Source organism: Delphinus delphis, chromosome 9 (genome assembly GCF_949987515.2).
Source record: "Delphinus delphis chromosome 9, mDelDel1.2, whole genome shotgun sequence".
NCBI lineage: Eukaryota > Metazoa > Chordata > Mammalia > Artiodactyla > Delphinidae > Delphinus > Delphinus delphis.
Window position 1 is genome coordinate 93,633,480 of NC_082691.1, and position 22,985 is coordinate 93,656,464.

The 22,985-nt window shown below is 42.2% G+C and overlaps 1 protein-coding gene across 1 annotated transcript in view; it reads right to left on the bottom strand.

Moving 5' to 3' along the window:
* Window positions 1-832: 832 nt before the first annotated feature.
* SLC37A3 (solute carrier family 37 member 3) overlaps window positions 833-22,985 on the bottom strand; it is a 44,774-nt gene continuing 22,621 nt past the window's right edge. Inside the window, exons 6-15 of the mRNA XM_060020996.1 lie at window positions 22,255-22,400; window positions 16,881-16,977; window positions 14,623-14,707; window positions 13,709-13,887; window positions 11,352-11,493; window positions 9,697-9,798; window positions 9,042-9,089; window positions 7,933-8,084; window positions 3,850-3,915; window positions 833-2,210 (exon numbers count right to left, since the gene is read on the bottom strand). Coding sequence (XP_059876979.1) covers window positions 2,118-2,210; window positions 3,850-3,915; window positions 7,933-8,084; window positions 9,042-9,089; window positions 9,697-9,798; window positions 11,352-11,493; window positions 13,709-13,887; window positions 14,623-14,707; window positions 16,881-16,977; window positions 22,255-22,400 — 1,110 coding nt within the window. The 3' untranslated portion in view covers window positions 833-2,117. The remainder of the gene's footprint in view (window positions 2,211-3,849; window positions 3,916-7,932; window positions 8,085-9,041; window positions 9,090-9,696; window positions 9,799-11,351; window positions 11,494-13,708; window positions 13,888-14,622; window positions 14,708-16,880; window positions 16,978-22,254; window positions 22,401-22,985) is intronic.

Here is a 22,985-nt window from a genome sequence, read left to right on the forward strand (position 1 = left end):
GGGGGCCCTCAGACATTTCTTGTGTGAATGTTGACTGGGACACCAGCCCTCCAGGAAGCGGCAAAGACTAGAATAAGCAGGAGTGGAGAGGGGCCTTTCTCCCTTTGAAACTATATGGAAGGAGAAAAGAAAACACCATATGACAAGAAAAGGCAGGCCAGAGTGCTGTATTTCAACCTAGTGAGTATCGGAGGATCGAGGTGTCGGAGAAGAATGCTTTTCCAAACTGGCCTTCACTATGGCCTTTTCTTCAAGGGAAAAAAAAATAAGAAAGTTAACTCTTAGGAGTTCTTTAAAGCTAACACGTAAGAAAGAGAACAATAGGAAATATATCCATAGTGCAAGATATAATTTCATTCAGTGCTGAGCAGTTGTTTTATTTATAATTTCATTTCAGGTACAACTTGGGGGCTACAGAGAGGTCAGAGGAACACCTGTCCAGCTAATTTTAAACTTGAGAAAGAAAACAATGGTTGGTGTCAGGATACGAAGATGTGACCACACTGATTACGTAGGGGGAGAGGAAACGCTCAGCCAAATGTCAGACAGGGGCTAAATCATCAAAACGGGGTTCATCTAGAGACGATTCTTAAATTACAACTAGGCAGCTCATCCAAACTCAGCACAGTCTTACACAAAGGGGAAGGGAAGGCTTTCACAGAATGTAGTAGAAATAGACCTGTACAATCTGGCAACACCGTAGGGTCAGTGAATAGTCACCAGGGAACACTCAGTAGCAGGAAATTGCAAGGCATGAGTCACATTCTACAGCGCGGAGCTCACGGTATATATAAAATAACCAGGTGGACAGATATTTATTATAAAAGTCAGTTTATTTTCCCTTTCTGTGTTTCATATTTTCCCTTTTTGTCAGTAATGAGCAATTAACTGATTGGAAATCTGCTTGATTAAATAACATTAACAAGTTCATAAACGCACCGCATTTGAGAGTATAAAGCAAGAGGTTGAAAAATATTCCCTAACCCAATGCAAATTAGGCAGCCCTCCCTCAAAATTGCACAGTTTTCACCTGTTAACTTCCATAATTTAAAATATATATACAGTATGACCTTAAAATATTCATAATTAGTATAGAATTCACAGCCTTGAAGACATATATTCTACAAACTTCTAAAGAATAGATACCTAGATACACCTCAGGCCCTAGTAATCCATTAATGTGATTCAAGGTCACATACTTAACACTTACAGGGCCAAAAGGTCTTTCTTTTTTCTCTAATTCTAGTCTTCTGCTGAGGTAATGCAAGGAACCCAGCTGCGACAGAGATCAATCCTCTGAAAATAGTGCTAAGCAGATTAGCTTCCTAGTGGATCCTAAAGTTCCCAGAGAACCAATCTGGGGTTGAGTACTTCAGTTGTAAATTACACACTGGCATGTTCACAATCGAGGTACCTTATGGTCCTTGAAAGGAAGACTAAAGACTTCCAGGAGCCAAAGGGAATTCTGAATGAAGACGGAGGAGAACAAGTTGACAATCACTTGAAGATATTTCTGCTTCTGGAGCTGAACGACTTTAGAGCAGATACAGAGTGACTGAGCCAATCAGCATGTAGTGTGATTTTTCCCACCGTCGTTAACAAAGGGATTCTCTGTCCAAGCAGGCTTACGCTGGACCCAGCTAGAGTGCTTTATCCGGATTTGATGCTTCAGAGACGAGGCACGCTCTGCAAACTCATGACCAAAGCAAAATGCAACGATCCTTTCTATTCGTGGAGCACGTCACTGATACAAACCATGCCTGACTGCCTTGTGGTCACTCGGCTTTCCAGACTGGAGAACTTGGGTCCAAGTCCAATACAGCATTTACGGTTAAAGGGATAAACCTCCACAGGCCAAAAAAGACACTGGCAGATTCATAGGCCATTCAGTACATTCATGAAACAACAGCGATAAAAATCATTAACAATGATTCCTGTAGTGTAGAAAAACAGCCCAGCCTTCACTCTGGTCAGCATCTCCGGCGGCTGACACTGTTGAAAGAGGCTTGACGATCTGAGGTTATGCTGGAGCTCTTAAGACAACCCCAAAATAAGGTGAATGAAAAGAAATAGTCCTGATGTGTCTCCTATTATTCTTGTTCTTTTGTGGGCACCAGTCACCCACTCAATATGCGAGCTTCTCGTCTTTGCATAAGATAGCATATTTCCCTCACTATTAATGGTGAAATAAATAGAATTGTGCAACTTGTCTGTGAAGAGAAAAAAGCATTGAACATGCAGTGACAAGTTAATTAATTCTGTTAGAGCATCATGTTTTGAACATAATAATGAATTTGGACAATTACATTCTTTTTGACTTCGTACAAGGACAACTCAATCTTTAATGAATTAGAAAATGATTTTGAAAATTACAGTTAATATTACAAAATACTTAATGTTACATTACAGTCTCCAAAAAAAGAACTAAGGTACACAGATTAAATAACTCATAGGTAGGGCAGAAAATTGATACTGGAGCTCAGATTTAAACAGTGTTTCTTCTAACAGATTCCGTTTTCTTTCTATTACATTTCTAGTATGATCACACCAACAGGTTCATCAGGAGATACTTCCCTCTACTCAGAAGTAGATGACCGAGTTATACGGCCCAGTCTGTAGAAGCTGGAGAGCACTCAGGCAGAAGAAAGCATCCTTTGTGATAGCAGAGTACATAAGCCTTAAGGCAGCTCCAGGGGATTCCAGGTGCTGAGCTATCCCAAAGGCTCCTTGGATAGGCTGGAGGACAGCATCTAGACTTGGGCAATGGAGGCTGCCTCCAATTAGGATGCCCTAGATTTAGGGACAGGATACTGAATGCATCCCCTGGTGGACGAAGCCATCACCAGACTCTCAAGTAGACCTGTCTTGAGCACCGTCTCAATATGTGATAAGAGTATGTCACATGCTTATTCAAAAGAGAGCAATGTTTTAAAAGCACAAGGCCTTATTCTGTGTTGGCTGTTTCCCAGAAAGTACAGAGTTCCAGCCAAGAATGTCGAAGGCACAACAGATATTTTCTCAAGAGACTCGAGGTTCATTTTAGAACTTGCACACCACAGTGTTAATTACAGCAATGCTTCTTTTTTAACCCTATGTGGCTTGGCATACACATTTCCTTCAGAATTCCCAAATTATATTTAGCAGACAGAGAGTACTCTGGAAGAGTACCCTGATTAATGGTTGGGGGTATAAATCTCTCTTCATTTTTTCTGGAATTATAAATGACAATACTCATTAGACTCAGGTCAAGGGCAAACTAACAGCCCTTTCCTTCCTTGAAAAATGAATGTGTCTTTCAGAATAATAAAATGTTACTTTTCACAAAAGAATCTTTAAAAGTGGTCAGCAATTTTGTTGGTTTAAGAAGTGATTTAACCATAAAAAGAAATGAACTACTGATACATACAACAACATGGATGAATCTCAAAATAATTATGCTGAAGGAAAGAAGCAGACAAAAATACATAGTGTATGATTCCATGTATATAAAACTCAAGAAAACGCAAGTTTATCTATAGCAACAGAAAGTGCATCAGTAGTTACCTGGAGAGAGGTGGGATGGTGGAGAGGCAAGAGACAGGGATTACACAGGGGCCATGAAGAAACTTTTGGGAGTGATGGATACATTTACTGTCCTGATCGGGATGATGGGTTCACAGACACGCATGCACATATGTTAAACTGTACGAAATTTTACTTGTTAAATATATGCAATTTATTTTAAGTCAATTATTCCTCAACCAAAAAAAACTACTTTGCGTGTAAAAAAAAGTGATTTAAGTAAATGCTTTGAACTAATTTAATTTAAAAACTACTAGTTTAAAAAAAACAAAAAGGGCACACACTTACCATAAGAATGAAAAAGTAGAAAACCCACATCCATCCTAGGTTGTCCTGGATCAAAGACACTAAATACTAAAAGGGAGAAAAAGAAATCACAATATAATCCTTTATAAAATAATAAACTGAAGTAGCTAAAAAGTAGATTAGGGCTTCCCTGGTGGCGCAGTGGTTAAGAATCCGCCTGCCAATGCAGGGGACGCGGGTTCGAGCCCTGGTCCGGGAAGATCCCACATGCCGCAGAGCAACTAGGCCCGTGCGCCACAACTACTGAGTCTGTGCTCTGGAGCCCACGAGCCACAACTACTGAAGCCCGTGCGCCTGGAGCCCATGCTCCACAACAGGAGAAGCCACTGCGATGAGAAGCCCGTGCTTCAAAAAGTACTACTGCAACAAAGAGTAGCCCCTGCTCACCGCAACTAGGGAAAGCCCACGCGCAGCAACGAAGACCCAATGCAGCCAAAAATAATAAATAATAAAATAAATAATTTTTTTAAAAAAGTAGATTAAACATATCTCTTCTAGAAAATAAAAAGGAGTTAGGATTTGTATAATGTTTTGCAGTTTGCAGAGCTCTTGCATATACATGCTCCTATTTAAGCTTTATTGACACCCTTCATTTGGTAAGCTGGCACAGTCCAAAATCTGTGTAACAGAAGGCACAAGTTCAGGAGGTATATTTTTTTTCACTTTTCTATTAAGAGAGGATGATGGGGACTTCCCTGGTGGCGCAGTGGTTAAGAAACCACCTGCCAATGCAAGGGACACGGGTTTGAGCCCTGGTCCGGGAAGATCCCACAAGCCATGGAGCAACTAAGCCCATGGGCCACAACTACTGAGCCTGCGCTCTAGAGCCCGTGAGCCACAACTACTGAGCCCGCGCACCTAGAGCCCATGCTCCACAACAAGAGAAGCCACCTCAGTGAGAAGCCCATGCACTGCAACGAAGAGTAGCCCCCACTCGCCACAACTAGAGGAAGCCTGTGTGCAGCAACGAAGACGCAACACAGCCAAAAATAAATAAAATAAAATAAATAAATTTATAAAAAAAAAATTAAGAGAGGATGATGAACAGCCTCAAGTCACTTCCACTTAATCAGTCCTTCTTCCAGTGAATGGTACTATAATTGATGCTTTTAAAAATAGTTCGTCTCTGCAACTTCCCTGGTGGTCCAGTGGCTAAGACTCCACGCACCCAATGTAGGGGGCCTGGGTTCGATCCCTGGTCAGGGAACTAGATTCCACATGCCACAACTAAGAGTTCGTATGCTGCAACTAAGACCCGATGCAGCCAAATAAATAAATAAATAAATAAATAAATTTTTTTTAAGTTTGTCTTTTAAGTATACCGCTCATTTTTCAATTACACTATTTGCTCATAGGATTACTGTATGACTTTGACACTCTACAGCACATTCTTTTATTTTCAATTAATAAAAGGTATCCAATAGTTTTTAACCCATGCTCTTTTAAAAAATAAATACATGTAACATAAAGCTTGCCATTTTAACCATCTTTCAGTGTACAACTCAGCAGCATCAAATACATTCATGATGTTGCACAACCATCACCACTACCTATTTTCAAAATTTTTCATCACCCCTAACAGAAACTCTGCACCCGTTAACTCTCTGCAAGAACTCTCCATGGCCCCTCTCCTCAGCCCCTGATAAACTCTAATCTGCTTTCTGTCTCTATGAATTTACCATTCAAGATATTTCATGTTAAGTAGAATCACACAATATTTTTGTGTCTGGCTTATTTCACTTAGCATAATGTTGTTAAGGTTCATTCATGTTGTAGCATGTATCAGAACTCCATTCCTTTTTATGGCTAAATAATATCCCATTGCATAGATATACCACATTTTGTTTATCCATTCATCTATCAACGGACACTTGAGTTGTTTCCACCTTTTGGCTACTATGAATAACGCTGTGGTGAACATCGGTAAACAAATATCTGAATCCGTTTTCAATTCTTTGGGGTACAACATACCTAGGAGTGGAATTGCTGGGTCATATGGTAATTCTATGTTTAACTTTTTGAGGAACCACCATAGTGTTTTCTACAGTAGCTGCACGATTTTACATTCCCACCAGCACTGTATGTGAATTTCTCCACATCCTCACCAACACCTGTTACTCTGTTTTGTTTTAACTACAGCCATTAGGTGTCAAGTGGTAGCTCATGTTTTTGCTTTGCATCTCCCTAAGGATGCTGAGAATCTTCTCAGGTGCTTACTGACCACTGGTGTATATCTGTCATGAGGCGTCGTCCCTATGTTTCCTTCTAAGGGCTTTATTAAGTCCCTATTAAGTCATGGAGTTTGGGATTTCATACCTCAAGCAATAGAAAATCATTCAAAAATCAACATGGCGGGGGAATGAGTAAAGCTAGCTATGCTTTGGTCCTGGTCCTGCTTCCCAAACCATGAAAGTCAACCTAATGCTGACCCATGTTCACAGATAGGGATCGTAACACTGGCAGGCATTCTAAATAAAAAGAAACTCCTTGAAATGCTAATTACAATCTACCCATTTGATTAATGAAGAAAACATTAGTTGGGAAGGAAAACTTAAAATACAGTAATTTCAGAAAAGGATGCCCAATACCCCTTATATGAAGACATCTGAACAGGTGGCCAATAGCATTTTTTTTAGTTCCTACTCCAGGACAAATTTCTCCTACCTTTGCTAAGTTTGTTTTTCCTTTAGTCTCAGAATCAAATATGCTAACACACTGATCCTATAAATCACTCATTCTACAATCATTCCACAAATATCTGAATGTCTACTGTGTGCCAGGCACCGTTCCTGGTACCGTTCCTGGTACCAAGGCTACAGTAGAACACAAAACAAATAAAATGCTGCCCTCGTGAAGCTCACCTTACAGTGGGAGACACAGACATTAACAAATAAATGTGTAATATATGGCTGGGTGGAGACCAGCACTAAGATGGTTTATCTCCCTCAGTATTTGCTCTTGCATTAACCACTAGCAATCGGATACCACTGATCCACTCCCATTAAGCAGCAATCTTCAAGGCCATTTAATGACCTCAATGTCAAAACTACAAGCCTTTTTCCTTCCATTCTCTTTCTCCTGACCTCTCTACCTCTATGATCTGAGTAACACACCTCCTCAAATTCTGGCTTCCTGTTTCTGTGACCATTGGGCATCCTCTGAGGGTTTGCCTATATTTTCTTTCCCCATTAAACATCACATCACTTCCACGGTTTCAACCATTTTATCCATGCAGTTGATTCTCAAATCCACATTTTGCAAAATCCACATTCTGCAATGACCTAGAGTAGTATACCCTAGGCGAGGCATGACTCATGACTGTCCCAGAGAAGGGATGCCTTTCTGAAGCTGAATGTAAGCAAAAAGGATCGATTTGAATAGTTCTGATTACCTAGAGTAGGCCAATCTTAGCCCAGAAGATCTCAAACTTCAGAGTGCGTAAGAATCGCCAGGAAGGCTTGCTGAAATACAGATCCCCAGGCTCTCACTCAGCAAGTCTACAGTAAGCTTAGTGTTCAGTACTTTAATGAACCCCCAGATGATTCTGGCATAAGACATTTATGAACCGCCTTCTGAGACACAGTTGTAGGAAGCAGAGTAAGCGACTCAGGGCAGCTGCAGAGTCCATGGCAATTTCTGGCAGGGATCCATGGGAAGAATGTGTGTACGTGTGTGTGTCTGGTAGGGGGACAGAGGTAGGGCCTGCATGTCAGGTGTGGGGTAATGAGAAGCATGTGTCTCATGGCCTCCTTGGAGTGCCAAGTTCAGGCTGGAAGAAAGGGGTGGCGGGCTGGGACTGGAGAATCTGTCTTATGAGGTGTTAGCTTCTTTTCAGACAGGAAGAATCTGGAGGTAAAAGTGGAAAGAAGGAACTGATAAATGTAGAGCAACCTTCCACATTAGGTCACATCAGCTGGACCTCAAAGACTAAAAACACAAGGCTTTCAGTACAGTGCACTACAGCACAAGAGTGCCACCCTACTGTGGCCCAGAGGGTGGGATAAACTCTTCCACCGCTGAAGAACTGCTGAGCACTCCATGTCAAGCCCTCCCCTGCTCTCTCACCTGGCCTACCGCAGCTCCAATGCTCCCGGTTCCATCAACTATTCCTGTGACGGTCGCCAAAGCCTCAGTGCTGCCTTGGATCAGCTCCTGACGACCCAGGTCCGCAGAAATAGCAGAGCTAATCATATTAGAAGGTCCACCAATAAAAAATCCTGAAGTCATAAACAGAACAGGTTCTTATTAAGACACTATTTGTAACAACACTAGGAATCTACTGAATAAAGCAAACTCTTAATCCCAATACGCCAATCAGTATGTTGGAGAGAAACAAAAAGAGGGGAAAAAAATAACCAATAAAAATGGAAACTCCCCCAGATAGTAACATCTTCAAACTAGTTAACATCCACTTTTCTCTAGAAAATAGAGTGAACACACAGCTTTCTAATCCTGTGAAGTGCGCATGCATTGACAACTAACTGCACTAGCTTGTCAAATTCTCTTATGGTAGAGGTGCAGCGCAGAGCATCTGACTGCCCAAATTCAACCAAACGTATTGAAAAAAAAGAGAGGAGAAAAAGCGATTTCAGCGGTGTAGGGGGTTCCATCGGCCACTGCTCGCGGTGAGGCTGTCCAAGGACTGAGCGGGAGTTGGCCCATGTGACTCTGTCCATGAGGCTGCATCAGTCCCACGTGCCTCATAGAGCAGGAGCAGCTCCCACTATCCTATGATCTCAAGTTGAAAAATAAGAATTCTTCTATAACACGGTCGCTAATTGCACCGAATTGTTTCACCTGGGGCTCAAGTGAAGAAATTCTGACCAATTCCAACACAGGAGGAAAAACTAGCTATACTGGACCTTTTGAAGGCTGGTGAATTGGTTTCCAATGCGGCATCTTCCTAAGCCACTTCCGCAAGTAACATGAGCGGGCGGGGCAGCAATCAAAAATCTTAGGAAACCTGTCAAAAGGGACTGCCTCTGTCACGACAGGACTGAGGAGGTCACACGAGAGCAGAGAAGTAGGATCTGAAGGAGGCATCTTTCCTTTTTACCTTCTGAGTTCTCTATAATTGTGGTTTTAGCATTACTCAAATTGAAGGAGAAATCAGTTTCCTTTTTTCCTTTTTCCTTACAGAGAAACAGTACAGTGAAATGGAGCTTATGCCATACCTGTGACAGCCATCAGAAGCGCATTGATGGACTTATCATTTGGAGAACCTGTGAGGAGACACACAGACACAGAACAACGATCTGAGGAGCGCATTACGTGTGCCTCCACCCAACAGTACACACAGATCTGCGCCTGGATCTCCGTGACCTCACAGATCGCTCCCAGGGATACAAGCGCATACAGCTCCATCACCACCTCCCCCAGCTTTTATTTGTAATGTCTGCTTCTTGCTGGTGCTCAAGCTAATGTGACTTCTAAAAGCTTACAGGAAAACTCTGCTTCTATCTCAGCAGCATCTTAAGGGACATATACCAAACCTAATTACCGTCTTTCCTCTTTTGAAATCTTGTCCCTTTTATTGTTTTATTGGCTCTAATGCTGCCACTCTGGAGCCTACCCTTGAACAAAGCATATACACTCCCAAGCAAGCTTTTAAACAAACCAACAAAGCAGAAGAGATGCCAGTTTCCTCCCCAACACAAATAAAACTATGTGATACTTTTAGCGGCATTTACAGGACAATACAAAGGTCCAATATTATGCCTTTGTGGCTGGTCTCAACTATCCCCCCAGGGTTGATCACTGACTCAAGGCAAATAAATGCCTTAGTCCTAAGAGATGAGGAAAACAGTTTAATTGCAAGGGAATACTCACGACTATATCCAACGAGGGAGCCGACGGCCAGAAGCAGACTGAGAGCTAACACCGGGGCTCTCTTCTGTAGCACATCAGAGATGAAGCCTTGCAGAGTTCCACCTTCAAGCACAAAGAGTGCAACCCAATCAACATGTCTAATTTAGCTCAGTTACCTGACTCTTGCTTACCACATACCCTCCACCTGCGATCAGGATCCTAACACTGGTCCATCCAAAAAGAGAGCTGGCTCTCCTAAAACATTTCCTCTGTAATTTCCTTTCAGAAAGGTTACCTGACTATTAACTGCCATGATGGCTGATGGGGACGGGACACCACAAATAAGGGAAAATCATCAAAACTACCCCACTGTTCCTTGCTGTTTTTGCTTCTCCAACCAGCTGTGAAGGCTTTTCCTGCTTTTTATTTTAAAAGATAATTAATTAAGGACTGTGCTTCATCGGCTATTAGTAGTAGTGAACATAAATATTCACTAAAATTAAGTGCAGCAATCATGGTTTGGTAATAACTAATAGGTCAAGACGTTTAAAAGAAGTGATGTGGATCCTTGAAGCAACGCAGTCACATTTAGATGCATTCCTACTTGGAGTCTAGGGGCAATGGGACACCTGGTACACCCTCATCAGAAGTACGTGCAGGTCTAAAGGCAGCAACCTCACCTTGGCTCTGGATCTAAGAACAAGGGCACCCAACTTCAAATACAGCAACAGTATATCACCTAAGGATACACTGTGCTTTCCTGCGCTCAGGGCAGTTTAGGCTTCCCACACTTCTAAATGTAAACATTACAGAAAGGATATTAAGGTTCTGCCACAGCCATGTAAGCAGTACCCACTAACATGCAACCTGTACATCTGTCTGATTTGAAAGTTTCCTACTTCCTTGTTTACACTTCCAGTTAGAACAAAAGGTCACTGTTAAAATCTGCTGTGGGGCTTCCCTGGTGGCGCAGTGGTTGAGAGTCCGCCTGCCAATGCTAGGCGACACGGGTTCGTGCCCAGATCTGGGAGGATCCCACATGCCGCGGAGCGGCTGGGCCCGTGAGCCATGGCCGCTGAGCCTGTGCGTCCAGAGCCTGTGCTCCGCAACGGGAGAGGCCACAACGGTGAGAGGCCCGCGTACCGCAAAAAAACAAACAAAAAAATCTGCTGTGTACAATGAAGCAACTGCAAAACAAAAAAATTAATCCCTGCTATTATTCCTACCTTTATGATCTGACAATCAGTACACTAAGCTAGTATGTTTCCCTTCTTTGGCTGCGGTGTGGTATATAAAATGAACACATTCACATCCTAACTTGAATGTCTGACATACAATTTGCTTTACAGCTAAGCTATCGCTGAAAGTGTACAAAAGGGTTACACTTAAAGGGATCAGAGAGAGACATCCCTGCACTTCCCAAGACAAAAGAACTGATCCATCAACAAAGGACTGGGAAAAAGAGCCCTGTAAATCGCAGGGCTGCCACAGGCCAGGGCTTCTTTTCTGAGGACTTTTTTTTTTTTAAGAGTTTGGCTATTTACTCGTAGGACAGTTTAGGAAAAATAGCTGTGGAATAAGTAATAAAACTTTAAATGATGCCAGATTTCATAACCCAGTAAAATATGACTAGTGACTAATTCTTATTACAGAAAAAGATGTATCACTGGCCTTACCTATAATTCCTCCAACATCGTACCAAATGGACAGCTTGTCGGCTTCAGCCTCCTTCCATCCGAAGTTATTACTCAGATAAAAGGGCAACCAGAAGAAGAAGGAGTAATTCACTAACTTCAAGCAGGCGTAGGCCAGTGAATACTATAGGGAAAAACATCCAACTACCAGTAAGGAACAAACGGCACAACATAACTACCATGTAAATGTAATTAAACAACAAAACAAAACAGAGGAGTATGGGGCGAATAGTACCTGATTTTCAAATTAAACGTTTCTACAAATTCCTATTTGCCTGACTTTACCCAGTCTCCCTCTTCTCTTCATCCCCCCTTAGCGTCTAGAAAGGCAGTACAGTAGGCCTTGGGATAAAAAACACATAGGACTACTCCTTAATTGTCCCTCCACTTTCTTCTTTCAGTTCTCTGGTAGAAGCAAACCAGTGTTTTGAACCTGCAAGGCAGGGCACATACTCATATTTCTTTATATGGATAAAGATAAAAGGTATTCATGCCACTGACTAGCACTAACCATACGCAAACGAATCCAGTAACATCACAGCCTTTATTGCAAGCAGCCAGACTTTTTTGACTCTACTTCCTGTGAAGTTAACATTATGGACAATGCAAAGCAATGGGACTGGACTACGGTTCCAAGGTCTTAAGAAAAGCATCAACATGAAAACTACTTTCACGCTGTAGTTTCCACAAGCTTTGAGTCAAAAGTGAAAGAACAGGATCGTCATGGGTCTTGTGGCTCTAGGTTGAGGAATGAAAGTTACAGCTGCCTTAAGATGGCAGCGGGGCTGAGAATCCTATATTCAACACATTATTACCAGGAAATCCTGATATTTAGCATCAAAGGAAAAAGGGGGAGGAACAGAGAGACTGACTTCAAAGGGTGTCTGGCTAGTATACTCTTTTCCCTGGAGCTGCCAGTTATTCCCTAGGTATCACTTGTTTTAAAGCAGCTTCCCAGGCAGGGCAGCAGCCACCCCCTAGAGAGCCAAATCCCAATCATGAGTGCATTTTGTCCAGACAGCCTGCCACAAAGACAAAGGAATTAAGTTAACTGGATTTCCTTTACACCCTGCCCGTGGCAGGGAACAATAGCTTGTGAAACACAAAGCAATAGCAAAAGAGGGCCACGTTTAGTCACAACAAATCTAAGTTCTGTCTCAGAAATTAACCTATTACCAGCAGAACATTTTAATAACTACTTTAAAAAATACTGATCATTAGCATAAGAACAGGCCCAAAGGAACTTGCATTTCCCTTGTATTACACATCATCTTTTGGTTGAAGACTTGTGGGAACTTACACTTAAATTTTAACTCACGCTTAAACTATCTTGTTTGTAAATGTCAGTTCTCTTAGCTTGGGGGCAGGTAGAAGGGAACTGGAAAGTATGAAATAGGACAACCTGCAGACTCTGAATTTACTGACGGGTTACGTTCATAAAGCACCATTACACAATAAAATAAAAAAGGTGCTTATTCACAATACAATAACCCAGTGTTACAGACTCCAGGGAGGACTGGTAGGCTTTCTGTCCATAGGAAGGGGAACTGAGACACGAGGACGGGCTGAGTGACTTACCCCAGGCCTAGTTAATGGGTAAGCTGGCAACATAACCTAGGCCTCTTAACTTCCACTCCTATGCTAGAGCGCCCGAAACACCAAGACAGAAAAACTGCAGCAGAAGGGCTTCAGTTCAGACATTAGGAAAAAACCTAACTGTAAAGGTTGCGGAAACACTGGAATGCATTACCAGGAAATGCTGTGGAGTATTCTGCTCTGGACCTTTAACAGAAGGGAAAACTTTTTTTCCCCTAGAATAGTAAGGATATAGGCAAATCAAACAGACCTAACGAACCACTCAAACCTCTCTTGGGCTATTTATAATTCTATAAGACTTCAACAGGCCAAAAGGTATATATTTTAAAATATCAATTTTGCCTTCTTACTCGAAGGCTAGACCACGGTCAGCAAATTCCAGCTCACGGGCCAAATACGGCCAGGCCCATTTGTTCCGTATCGTCCATGGACTCCTTTCCTCTACTGAGTTGAGCGATTGTGGCAGAGACTGTATGGTGCCCCCAAAGCTGAAAACATTTACTAACTGGCTCTGTACAGCAAAGGTTTTGCCAAACCCTGCATTAGATTTCAGATAAAACTTCAAGTGGTGCCAATACAGAAACAAGCTGAGGGCCAATATTCACTATTCCTCTGAACATATATTCCTAAAATAAAGTCTCAGAGAGAAGCGAAATACTTCAAGATGCTTTATCCCAGGCAGAGTTACTATCCCGGCTATAACATCTCACTGGCTGTGGTAAGGAGATTTGAACAGGCTTTACCGCTATAACTCCGGGAAGGCAACAAGCCTGGTAAAAGCTTATCGCCTTGACTTGGGTAATAGTCTTGTCTTCTTGGATTGAATAATTAGGCTCAGCTTCATCTTCATTTTCAGCACCACTAATCAATGGCCTGTGTGAGTCGTCTTCAAAATTTTCTTCGGCCTCAATACCTGGGAGACCTACAACAAGAGTGACATCCATGTTTACAGAGGGCCCTCCAGGTGCCCAGCACTGGGCTAAGTGCTTTGCATGCATCATTACTTACGGGGTCCATGTTATCTTTATTTCCATTTTACAGAAGAAGCTACTAAGGTTCAGAGTCCAAGGTCAATTAAGGTCACACAGCTAATGAGCCACAAACGCAGGCCTCTAATTCTCCTTGACCTGGCTTCAAAGCAAAGCTTTTTCAGCTACATCACAGTATCTCTCTTACATAATACCAAAAACACCATTAATTACGTGCTCTTAAACTGACATGTCTCTTTAGTATACTCAAAAGATAGAAGAATCATACATCTATCTGCTTCTGTGGTTTCACTTGTACACGTTCTGTATTTAACCACAGATAAGTATCACACTAAATTATTTTTATGAAGGAAAAGAAATCTGTCTCAAGAAGTGAAATTCGAAATACATCCATGCTAATTTCTAGCCAGCATCTCCATTATAAAACCCATTTGCAAATGATGAGTTTTCCCTGAATCTATAAAAAGGTGAGCCTCACTGCCTCAAACATTTGCAGCTGTGCCAGGAGAGGCCGCAGCGTCAACAGGATACAAACAGCAATACTGCTCCTTGCATTCACTGAAAGGAGCTCACAGTTCTCCTAGGAAGAAAGAGATAGGCTGTTCTGGCCACAGGTTTCTCTTTGCCTATAATAGTAAGACGTTCTGAGTAGAAGAGCAGCTTCTCACCAATTTCTTCGGGTGATACCAAGAGTCCAAAGAAGATGATGATCCCACCAGCAAACTGCACAGCCGCCGTCACCAGAAAGGCATACTGGAGGGGGAAGGGAAAGGTGTTCCTGACGCATCTGAGATGCTCATTAAAGGCACATTCATTAGAGGCACACGGGGGGAGGACAGGGCGACTGGAAAGGAAATGAGCACTGAGCGCCTAGCCTGTGCCAGGCACTGAGCTAAGTGTTTTACTTGTGTTTTCTCACAAGTTTTTCCCAGTGACTCTATGGGACTCAGAGAGGATAATTGAGGTCCACGGGACACTGAGTGGTACTATTACGATCATGAAATCAGAACTAGCTCCAAAAGTAATAATCCTTACACTACTCGGCCTCCTACAAAAGACAGTATCTGCCCTCAAAGATATTTTCCAGTTGAGAGGATTAAACAGTACACAAAATAATAGTATAAGGCAGCATGTAGCTGATAAATGAGAAGGCCCAGTCCTAATAGGAAACAAACAGAGGAACTGAATTCAGAAGAAGGAAACAGCTAAAGAGGTTGAAGGAGGGAGACAATGCTTTAGGGAGCAGCTGAAAATCATAGCAACTGACCACCTTTCCTGGCACGGCTGAGGCAAAGGCACCAGGTGGGAGGGAGATGGAAAGCCTTCTGCATGGTGGGAGCTGAGGGCTTCTGCTGGGGGTAACAGGGAAGAACACTGACTTGGAAAGGTGCTATCCAGATGAAAGACTCAAGAGCCAGGCTGCATCGCTGAATATTATTTTATTTAAGAGTGGAGCCTGATGCAGAGAGACAGGTGACAAAATTAGTTTTGCCAGAAGTCAAATCTGGGAGCAGCACGTAGGGCGAACTGAAATTCCCATCTGAGCCAATTAGTACAATCCAGGTGTGAAGCTAAGAAACCTGGGAAAAGGTGAATGTGAACACAGGAAGGACTTCCCACTGGCCCTAACTAGACCAGAATTCTTCAGGGACCAAACACTTGGTGAGCAGCTTAAAAATGTATCTGCTGCTTTTCAAAAGAGCAATTTACTTTTAATTATTAGGGTTTTGAACAGGCAATAGGTTGACAATGATTCAAGTAACAAAAAGTAGAAGATGTATAGTTAAACCCTCCCTCCCATCCCTTCTCCCAGCCATTCAATTCTCATTTTTCCACATATAAGCACTGTTATTTCATTTTTACTTTGCAGAGATTGTTTTGGAAACATACAAGCCAATACAATAGATACTCTTTAATTCTTCCTCCATTTCACACAAATGGCAGCATTCAACACACACGGTTATGCACCCTTGCTTTCTTCACTTAACACACCATTGAGCTGTTTCCCTGTCAGGACATTAGGGCTGCATAATTCTATTTCACAGCTGCACAGCATTCCACTGAATAGGAGTTCCTTAGTGCAACTATTTCCCTTTTGGTTGACATGTTACCAATCTTTTGCTATTACAAATAATGTTGAAGTAAATAACCTTGTAGATGTATCTCTCTGTACATGCTGAAGTATATTCACCAATGGGATTAATTCACAGATGTGGAACTGCTTGGTGAAAGCCATTATAATTTTGATAGACCATACTGACCCCAAGAGGGGTTATTTACTCTCCCATCTGCAATGCCTGTTTTGTCACATCCTCATAAACATGTTACCAAGCTTTGGGGTTTTTACCAATATAATAAGTACACAGTGTCGTTTCTTTTTTTTTTTTACAGTGTAGTTTTAATTTGCATTTCTCTGCCGACTACACCTAAACTCCATAAGGGTAGAGATTTTTGTCTCTTGGTCAGGGCTCTATTCTTTACTGCCTTGGGGCACTTAGAGGAGCTTAAAAATATTTACTGAATGAAGGAATAAATTCTGAGTGAAGTGGAATACCCTGCCGTATGTTTACAAGCCATTTCTATTTCCTTTTCATGAACTACAGAGTCAAATCCTTTACCTTTCTTTCTGTGTGTTGGTCTTTTTCTTATCAATTTGTGGGCATTCTTTATATATTAAGGAAATTAGCTCTTTATCTGTAACATGAGTTGCAAATACTTTTCCCCAACCGATATGTCTTTAGATTTGGTTGTTTTTCCATGACTAATTTTTTAACGTGTTTGAATTTACCAAGAGTTTGTCCACTCTTAATACAAACCTTGCCCCACCCAGACATAGCTCTAGGTCATTTTAAATGGTCACAGGATTATTTCCTAAAATAGAAAATATATTTATATACTCAAGAAAAAGCTAGAAAGAAACACCTACCTCATAACCATACTGCAGAACGGAAGAAGCTAGACATGCTCCCAAAATATTGCCCACTGAGGCACAGGCACTCCAGAGACCAAAAACAACTCCTCGTCTATGATGGGAACAGTGCAAAACAGAAGACAATAGAATCAGAAGGGATTTTATGTGCAGTTCAAATACAAAATGGCCAAAATAGTGCAGGTTCGCATTACAAAGAATCAATATTCTACTTTAACGTTTTTTTAAAGTACACCCAAATGGCAAAACATCAGGTAGGTCTCTTCTAACTCTAAGATTTTATTATAAGTTCAATTTGGGGCTCACTGAAAAACACCATTAAGAGAATTTAAAAAGACAAGCCACAAATTGGGAGAAACTATTTGGATATCATTTATCTGACAGAAGACTTGTCACTGGAATATAAAGAACTCTCAAAACTCAATAAGGTGAAAAATAGACAATGCAATAAAATGTTAAAGAGTATAAATCTACAATAATCTCAAATACAAAGTTTCTGAAAAAGGGGCAAAAGATTTTAATAAATACTTCACACACAAAAAAAATAAGATGCGGAATTCCCTGGTGGCGCAGTGGTTAAGAATCCGCCTGCCAATGCAGGGGACACGGTTTGAGCCCTGGTCCGGGAAGATCCTACATGCCATGGAGCAACTAAGCCCGTGCGCCACAACTACTGAGCCAGCGCTCTAGAGCCCACAAGCCACAACTACTGAGCCCAAGTGCCACAACTACTGAAGCCTGCGTGCCTAGAGCCCATGCTCCGCTACAAGAGAAGCCACTGCAATTAGAAGCCCGTGCACTGCAACGAAGAGTAGTCCCGCTCACCACAACTAGAAAAAGCCTGAGTGCAGCAACAAAGACCCAATGCAGCCATAAAATAAATTAAATAAATAAATAAATTTATATTAAGAAAAAAAAGAATCCGCCTGCCAATGCAGGGGATACGGGTTCAATCCCTGGTCCAGGAAGATCCCACATGCCACGAAGCAACTAAGCCCGTGTGCCACAACTGCCTGTGCTCTAGAGCCCGCAAGCCACAACTACTGAGCCCGTGCGCCCTAGCGCCCGTGTGCCGCAACTACTGAGCCTGTGTGCTGCAACAAGTGATGCCCACGCGCGTAAAGTCCATGCTCCGCAACAAGAGAAGCCACTGCAATGAGAAGTCCATGAACCGCAACCAAGAATAGCCCCTGCTCACTGCAACTAGAGAAAGCCTGCGCGCAACGAAGACCCAACACAGCCAAAAAATTAAAAAAATTAAAAATAAATAAGATGCAAATAAGCACATGAAAAGATGCTCAACATCATCAGACATTAGGGAAATGCAAATTAAAACCACAAGGAGGTATCACTACACACCTACTAGAATAGCTAAAATCAAAACACACTGAGCATACCAAGTGTTGACAAGGATGTATAGCACCTAGAATCCTTATACTCTGCTGGTGGGAATGTAAAATGGTTCAACCACTTTAGAAGAAATTGCCAGTTTCTTAAAAAGATAAACACACCCCTATCATATGATCCAGCCATCCTACTCCAAGGTATGTATCCAAGGGAAGTGAAAGCATATGTCCATACAAGGATTCATCAACAAATATTCACAGTAGCTTTACTAGTAAAAGCCGAAAACTAAAAGCCTGAATGTTCACCAATAGGTGAACAGATAAATTGTGATATAATGGATGACTCCTCAGCTATAAAGAGGAATGCAGACATGAATTAACCTCAACGTTACTGTGCCAAGTGGAAGAACACAGTCAAGAAGACATACTGCGTGATTCCATTTATATAAAATTTTAGAAAATTCAGATTAAAGTGACAGAAAGCAAATCAGTGGTTGACTGGAGACGGCAGTGGGAGGGAGGAATTACCAAGGGGCATGAGGAAACTTTGGGAGTGATGGATATGTCATGATCTTAATTGTGATGATACTTCTACAGGTGCATGCATGCCAAAACTCATCCAACTGTACCCTTTGAACATGTGCAGCATATTGTATACCTCAATAAGGCCATCAAAAAAAAAAATGGATATGTGGATGAAGAGTCTATGGAAGGGAAACTAGCTATTACAACAGTCCTGGAGAAAAACAACTAGCTCTGGACATAGGCAATGGCAGTAGGGCTGCTGAAAAAAGAAAAAGACAAAAAAAAAAAAAAAGCAGTTAAGAAAAATTAATTTTTTTAACGTTTAAATTTGTGTATTAGGACTTCCCTGGTAGTGTAGTGGTTAAGAACCCACCTGCCAATGCAGGGGACACGGGTTTGAGACCTGGTCCGGGAAGATCCCACATGTCACAGAGCAACTAAGCCCGTGCACCACAACTACTGAGCCTGCGCTCTAGAGCCCGCAAGCCACAACTGTTGAGCCCATGTGCCACAACTACTGAAGCCCGTACACCTAGAGCCCATGCTCCGCAATGAGAAGCCACCGCAATGAGAAGCCAGCGCACCACAACGAAGAGTAGCCCCCCGCTCGCCACAACTAGAGAAAGCCCGCGCGCAGCAACAAAGACCCAACACAGCCAAAAAATAAATCAATAAATAAATAAATAAATTTATTTTTTAAAAAATGTATGTATTACATTTTTAAAACTAATATTAAAAAATAAATTTGTGGGCTTCCCTGGTGGCGCAGTGGTTGAGAGTCCGCCTGCCGATGCAGGGGACACGAGTTCGTGCTCCGGTCCGAGAAGATCCCACATGCCGCGGAGCAGCTGGGCCCGTGAGCCATGGTCACTAAGCCTGCGCGTCCAGAGCCTCTGCTCCGCAACGGGAGAGGCCACAACAGTGAGAGGCCCGTGTACCGCAAAACAAACAAACAGACAACAACAACAAAAAAATTTGTATTTTATTCTACTTAATACATATCAATAACACACGGTGTTAGGTCTAGGTTCTTCAGCTCTTTCAACGTTTTTATAACCTCACTGAGACAGAAGGAATCTTAGAAATGAACAGGTAGACAACATTTAACAGTGAAAAATAAAGTCTTTTCAGAAGTCCCAGCTCTGCCACTTCCAGCTGGGTGATCTCCAGCAAGTCCCAGCCCAGGCTCAGGGCTCTCATCTGGAAAGCGCTGTGCTCCTCAAAGGAATGAGTGCAGTGACAGAGTTGACAGTTTGGGCCTGCAAGGGTGTACCTACTAGTACTACCTGCCTCAATGTGTTTTAAAAAACTATGACCCCAACAACGGGAGGAGGGACACGATTCAGCCAAGGTAATAGCTTTCCAAGGCAACGTCCTCAGTGGATCACAAACCTACCAAGAGCGTCCTAGAGGGTCTGAATAACACTGGCTGACCAAAGACATGATTTCAGAAGAAACTGGCTGAAAACAACTGTGACTTTAAGTTATCATAGTTTTATTGGTACTTCATGGTTTATTGTTACATTTCACAGGAAGAGTCACTGTGTGTCAGGCAATGCATCATTGATTTCAATTACTAGTGTTATTTGCTTAAAAACAAGCTGTCTTACTTTCGAAAGTAAACTGTAATGGCTTTCTTGAATTTGTGACTGAGCCAGAGAAATAATCAAGGTCAGCCTACCCAGTCACTGCCACCTACCACCAAGTGTCACCCAATTTATAAAAGTTCAGATAAGGATTATCTCAAAATTATACAAGTCAAAGTGATTATCCTTGAAGTGACAGGATTTCAGGTGGTTTTACCTTTACTTCTCTATGTTCATTTATATTATCTAGTTTGGTTACAATAATCAAGTAACCTTTGTATAATTTTCAAAAATCACGCTTGGAAAGAAGTTATGTTAAAAATCTTAATAAAAATAAATAACACACAAGCAGACAGCATCTCCTACTCCAAAAGAAAACTAAAGTATCCCAGGGGAATGAGTACCTCCGAAAATCAATTCTATTAAACCAGTGACACTAGAGTTGGAAAGAACTGGAAATCACTAGCACACTAAACATAATCAGAGCATTCTCATTAAGCGGTGCTGATTCTAACCACAAGGCATTTTACAGGTGAACTTTCACAACAATACAGAGATCATTAGCCAGCAAGCACCTCTACTACTACTATGAGACTGGGGAAGCTGGAAAACCGAGAGGAGTTGGTCAAAGCATGCACTGATCACCGCGGCGGGTGGATAATGCCTGCTGTGCACACTGGTCCCTACGTAAAAGAGTAAACAAACAAAAAACATAGAGCCATCGATGAAATAAATGTGCATCTCACAACACACAAATATTTATCCAGGACAAATGATAGAAATCCAAATTAACAGTATTCCTAAAGGCAGAGTGTCATAAACAATGATAAACAACAAAGGCAGAGTGCCACGAACAACAATGAACAACAAAGCCAGGTCTCGGGGTAGCTCAGTTTATTTTCTATCCTGTAAATTAAGTATGGTTCTTCTTGAGTGGCAGTAGGTGCCCATCCTCAAGCCATGGCCCCCGCCACACACACACAAACTCACATACCACTGATAAGTACTTAAAGGTTTATGGAAAAAATGGCCAACTTAACTAAGCCCCAAAGTTGGGCATTCTTCATCTGCATTTTCCTTTTTTTTTTTTTAAAGGGAACTTTATTTTTATTTATTTATTTATTTATTTTTGGCTGCGTTGGGCCTTCATTGCTGCGTGCAGGCTTTCTTTTGTTGTGGCGAGCGGGGACTACTCTTTGATGCAGCACGCAGGCTTCTCGTTGCGGTGGCTTCTCTTGTTGTGGAGCATGGGCTCTAGAGTGCGTGCTTCAGTAGTTGTGACTCGCAGGCTCAGTAGTTGTGGCGCACAGGCTTAGGTGCTCCACGGCATGTGGGATCTTCCTGGACCAGGGCTCGAACCTGCGTCACCTGCACTGGCAGGTGGATTCTTAACCACTGCGCCACCAGGGAAGCCCCATCTGCATCTTCTTGAAGCCTTTGCTCTGTGACCTTAGGGCAAGCCCTATGGATAACTTCTGGCCTCAGTTTCCTTATCTTTAAGAAGGTTAAACTAGATCACTGAGTCTCAAAAAAAGGGAAAGCAAAACCCACAGGAAGATACATGATGAGATGGCACGTGAGATTTGTTATTATGGTGTGTTATTTATGTTCTCTAAAGGGAAGATTTAAAAAAAAAAAATCTGAGATGTACGGCCTTAGCCACACTCAATATCTGACCATGGCCAGGAGACTGCTGTGAATGAGTCCCACAGGCAAGACCATATCTAGGGTCCACATTATTTCCAATGTACTTTGACATGAAACCTCCTCTCCCGGCTGCTCTAAACTTTCTAAAATACAGGGAAGACGTGTGTGGTGTCGAAGGGATCAAGTGCATTGACTCTGACAAGTCTTGAACAATCCCATATTAAAACTACTTAAGTAGAGAAATGAAAGGAGGAGGAAGTGGCTTACCCAGCTTTCCCAAACCAGTTGCCCATAACAGCAACGACGCAGGGCCAACCAGTGGACTGCAGCAGGCCATTCACGATCCACAGGCTACAGTATAGCCCCTTGTTGTAGAAATGCAGCCATTCTGTGAGAGTGCCAAAGACAAACACCTTAGAGAAGAAGAAAGAAAAAGACACATGTAACATCCTTGTGGACACCCCGACTAAAGACCCTATGTGAAAGATACAGTCAATGTCTGGGGCCTGAGAGACGTGTGGCCAACTCTTCAGATGCTCCCGCCCAGAGCAGTGCTGAGTGAGACCACTGCCAAACCACCCCCACCAGAGAGGCAGAGATGGCAAAGAGCGTAAAACACAGCGAGGACCATCCTTCCAACTTGCATCTTCAACTCTAAAAGGTTAAGTCCCGATTGTTGGACCTCTTTTTACATTATTTCCCTTTCCTCTTGTTTATGGAAGACAGCTCTGGGGACTACCTGACTTCACATGTTTAAATATCGTTAGAACAGCCCAGGCACATCACGCGGACCAGAAAGCGCCAGGTATTATTAACACCGTGCCTAATAAGTGCATTGGCGTAACTTGTGATTGGCTCAATCATTTGGTGGCATTCATCAAAGGACTGCTTTTTTCCAGGCATTCTGCTCGGCGTGGGCATTTTATTTGTAGTCAGTCTCCTTCGGGAATATTTGGCATGGGTTTCAAACTGGTATGTCTAATACTGTATGATTCCAG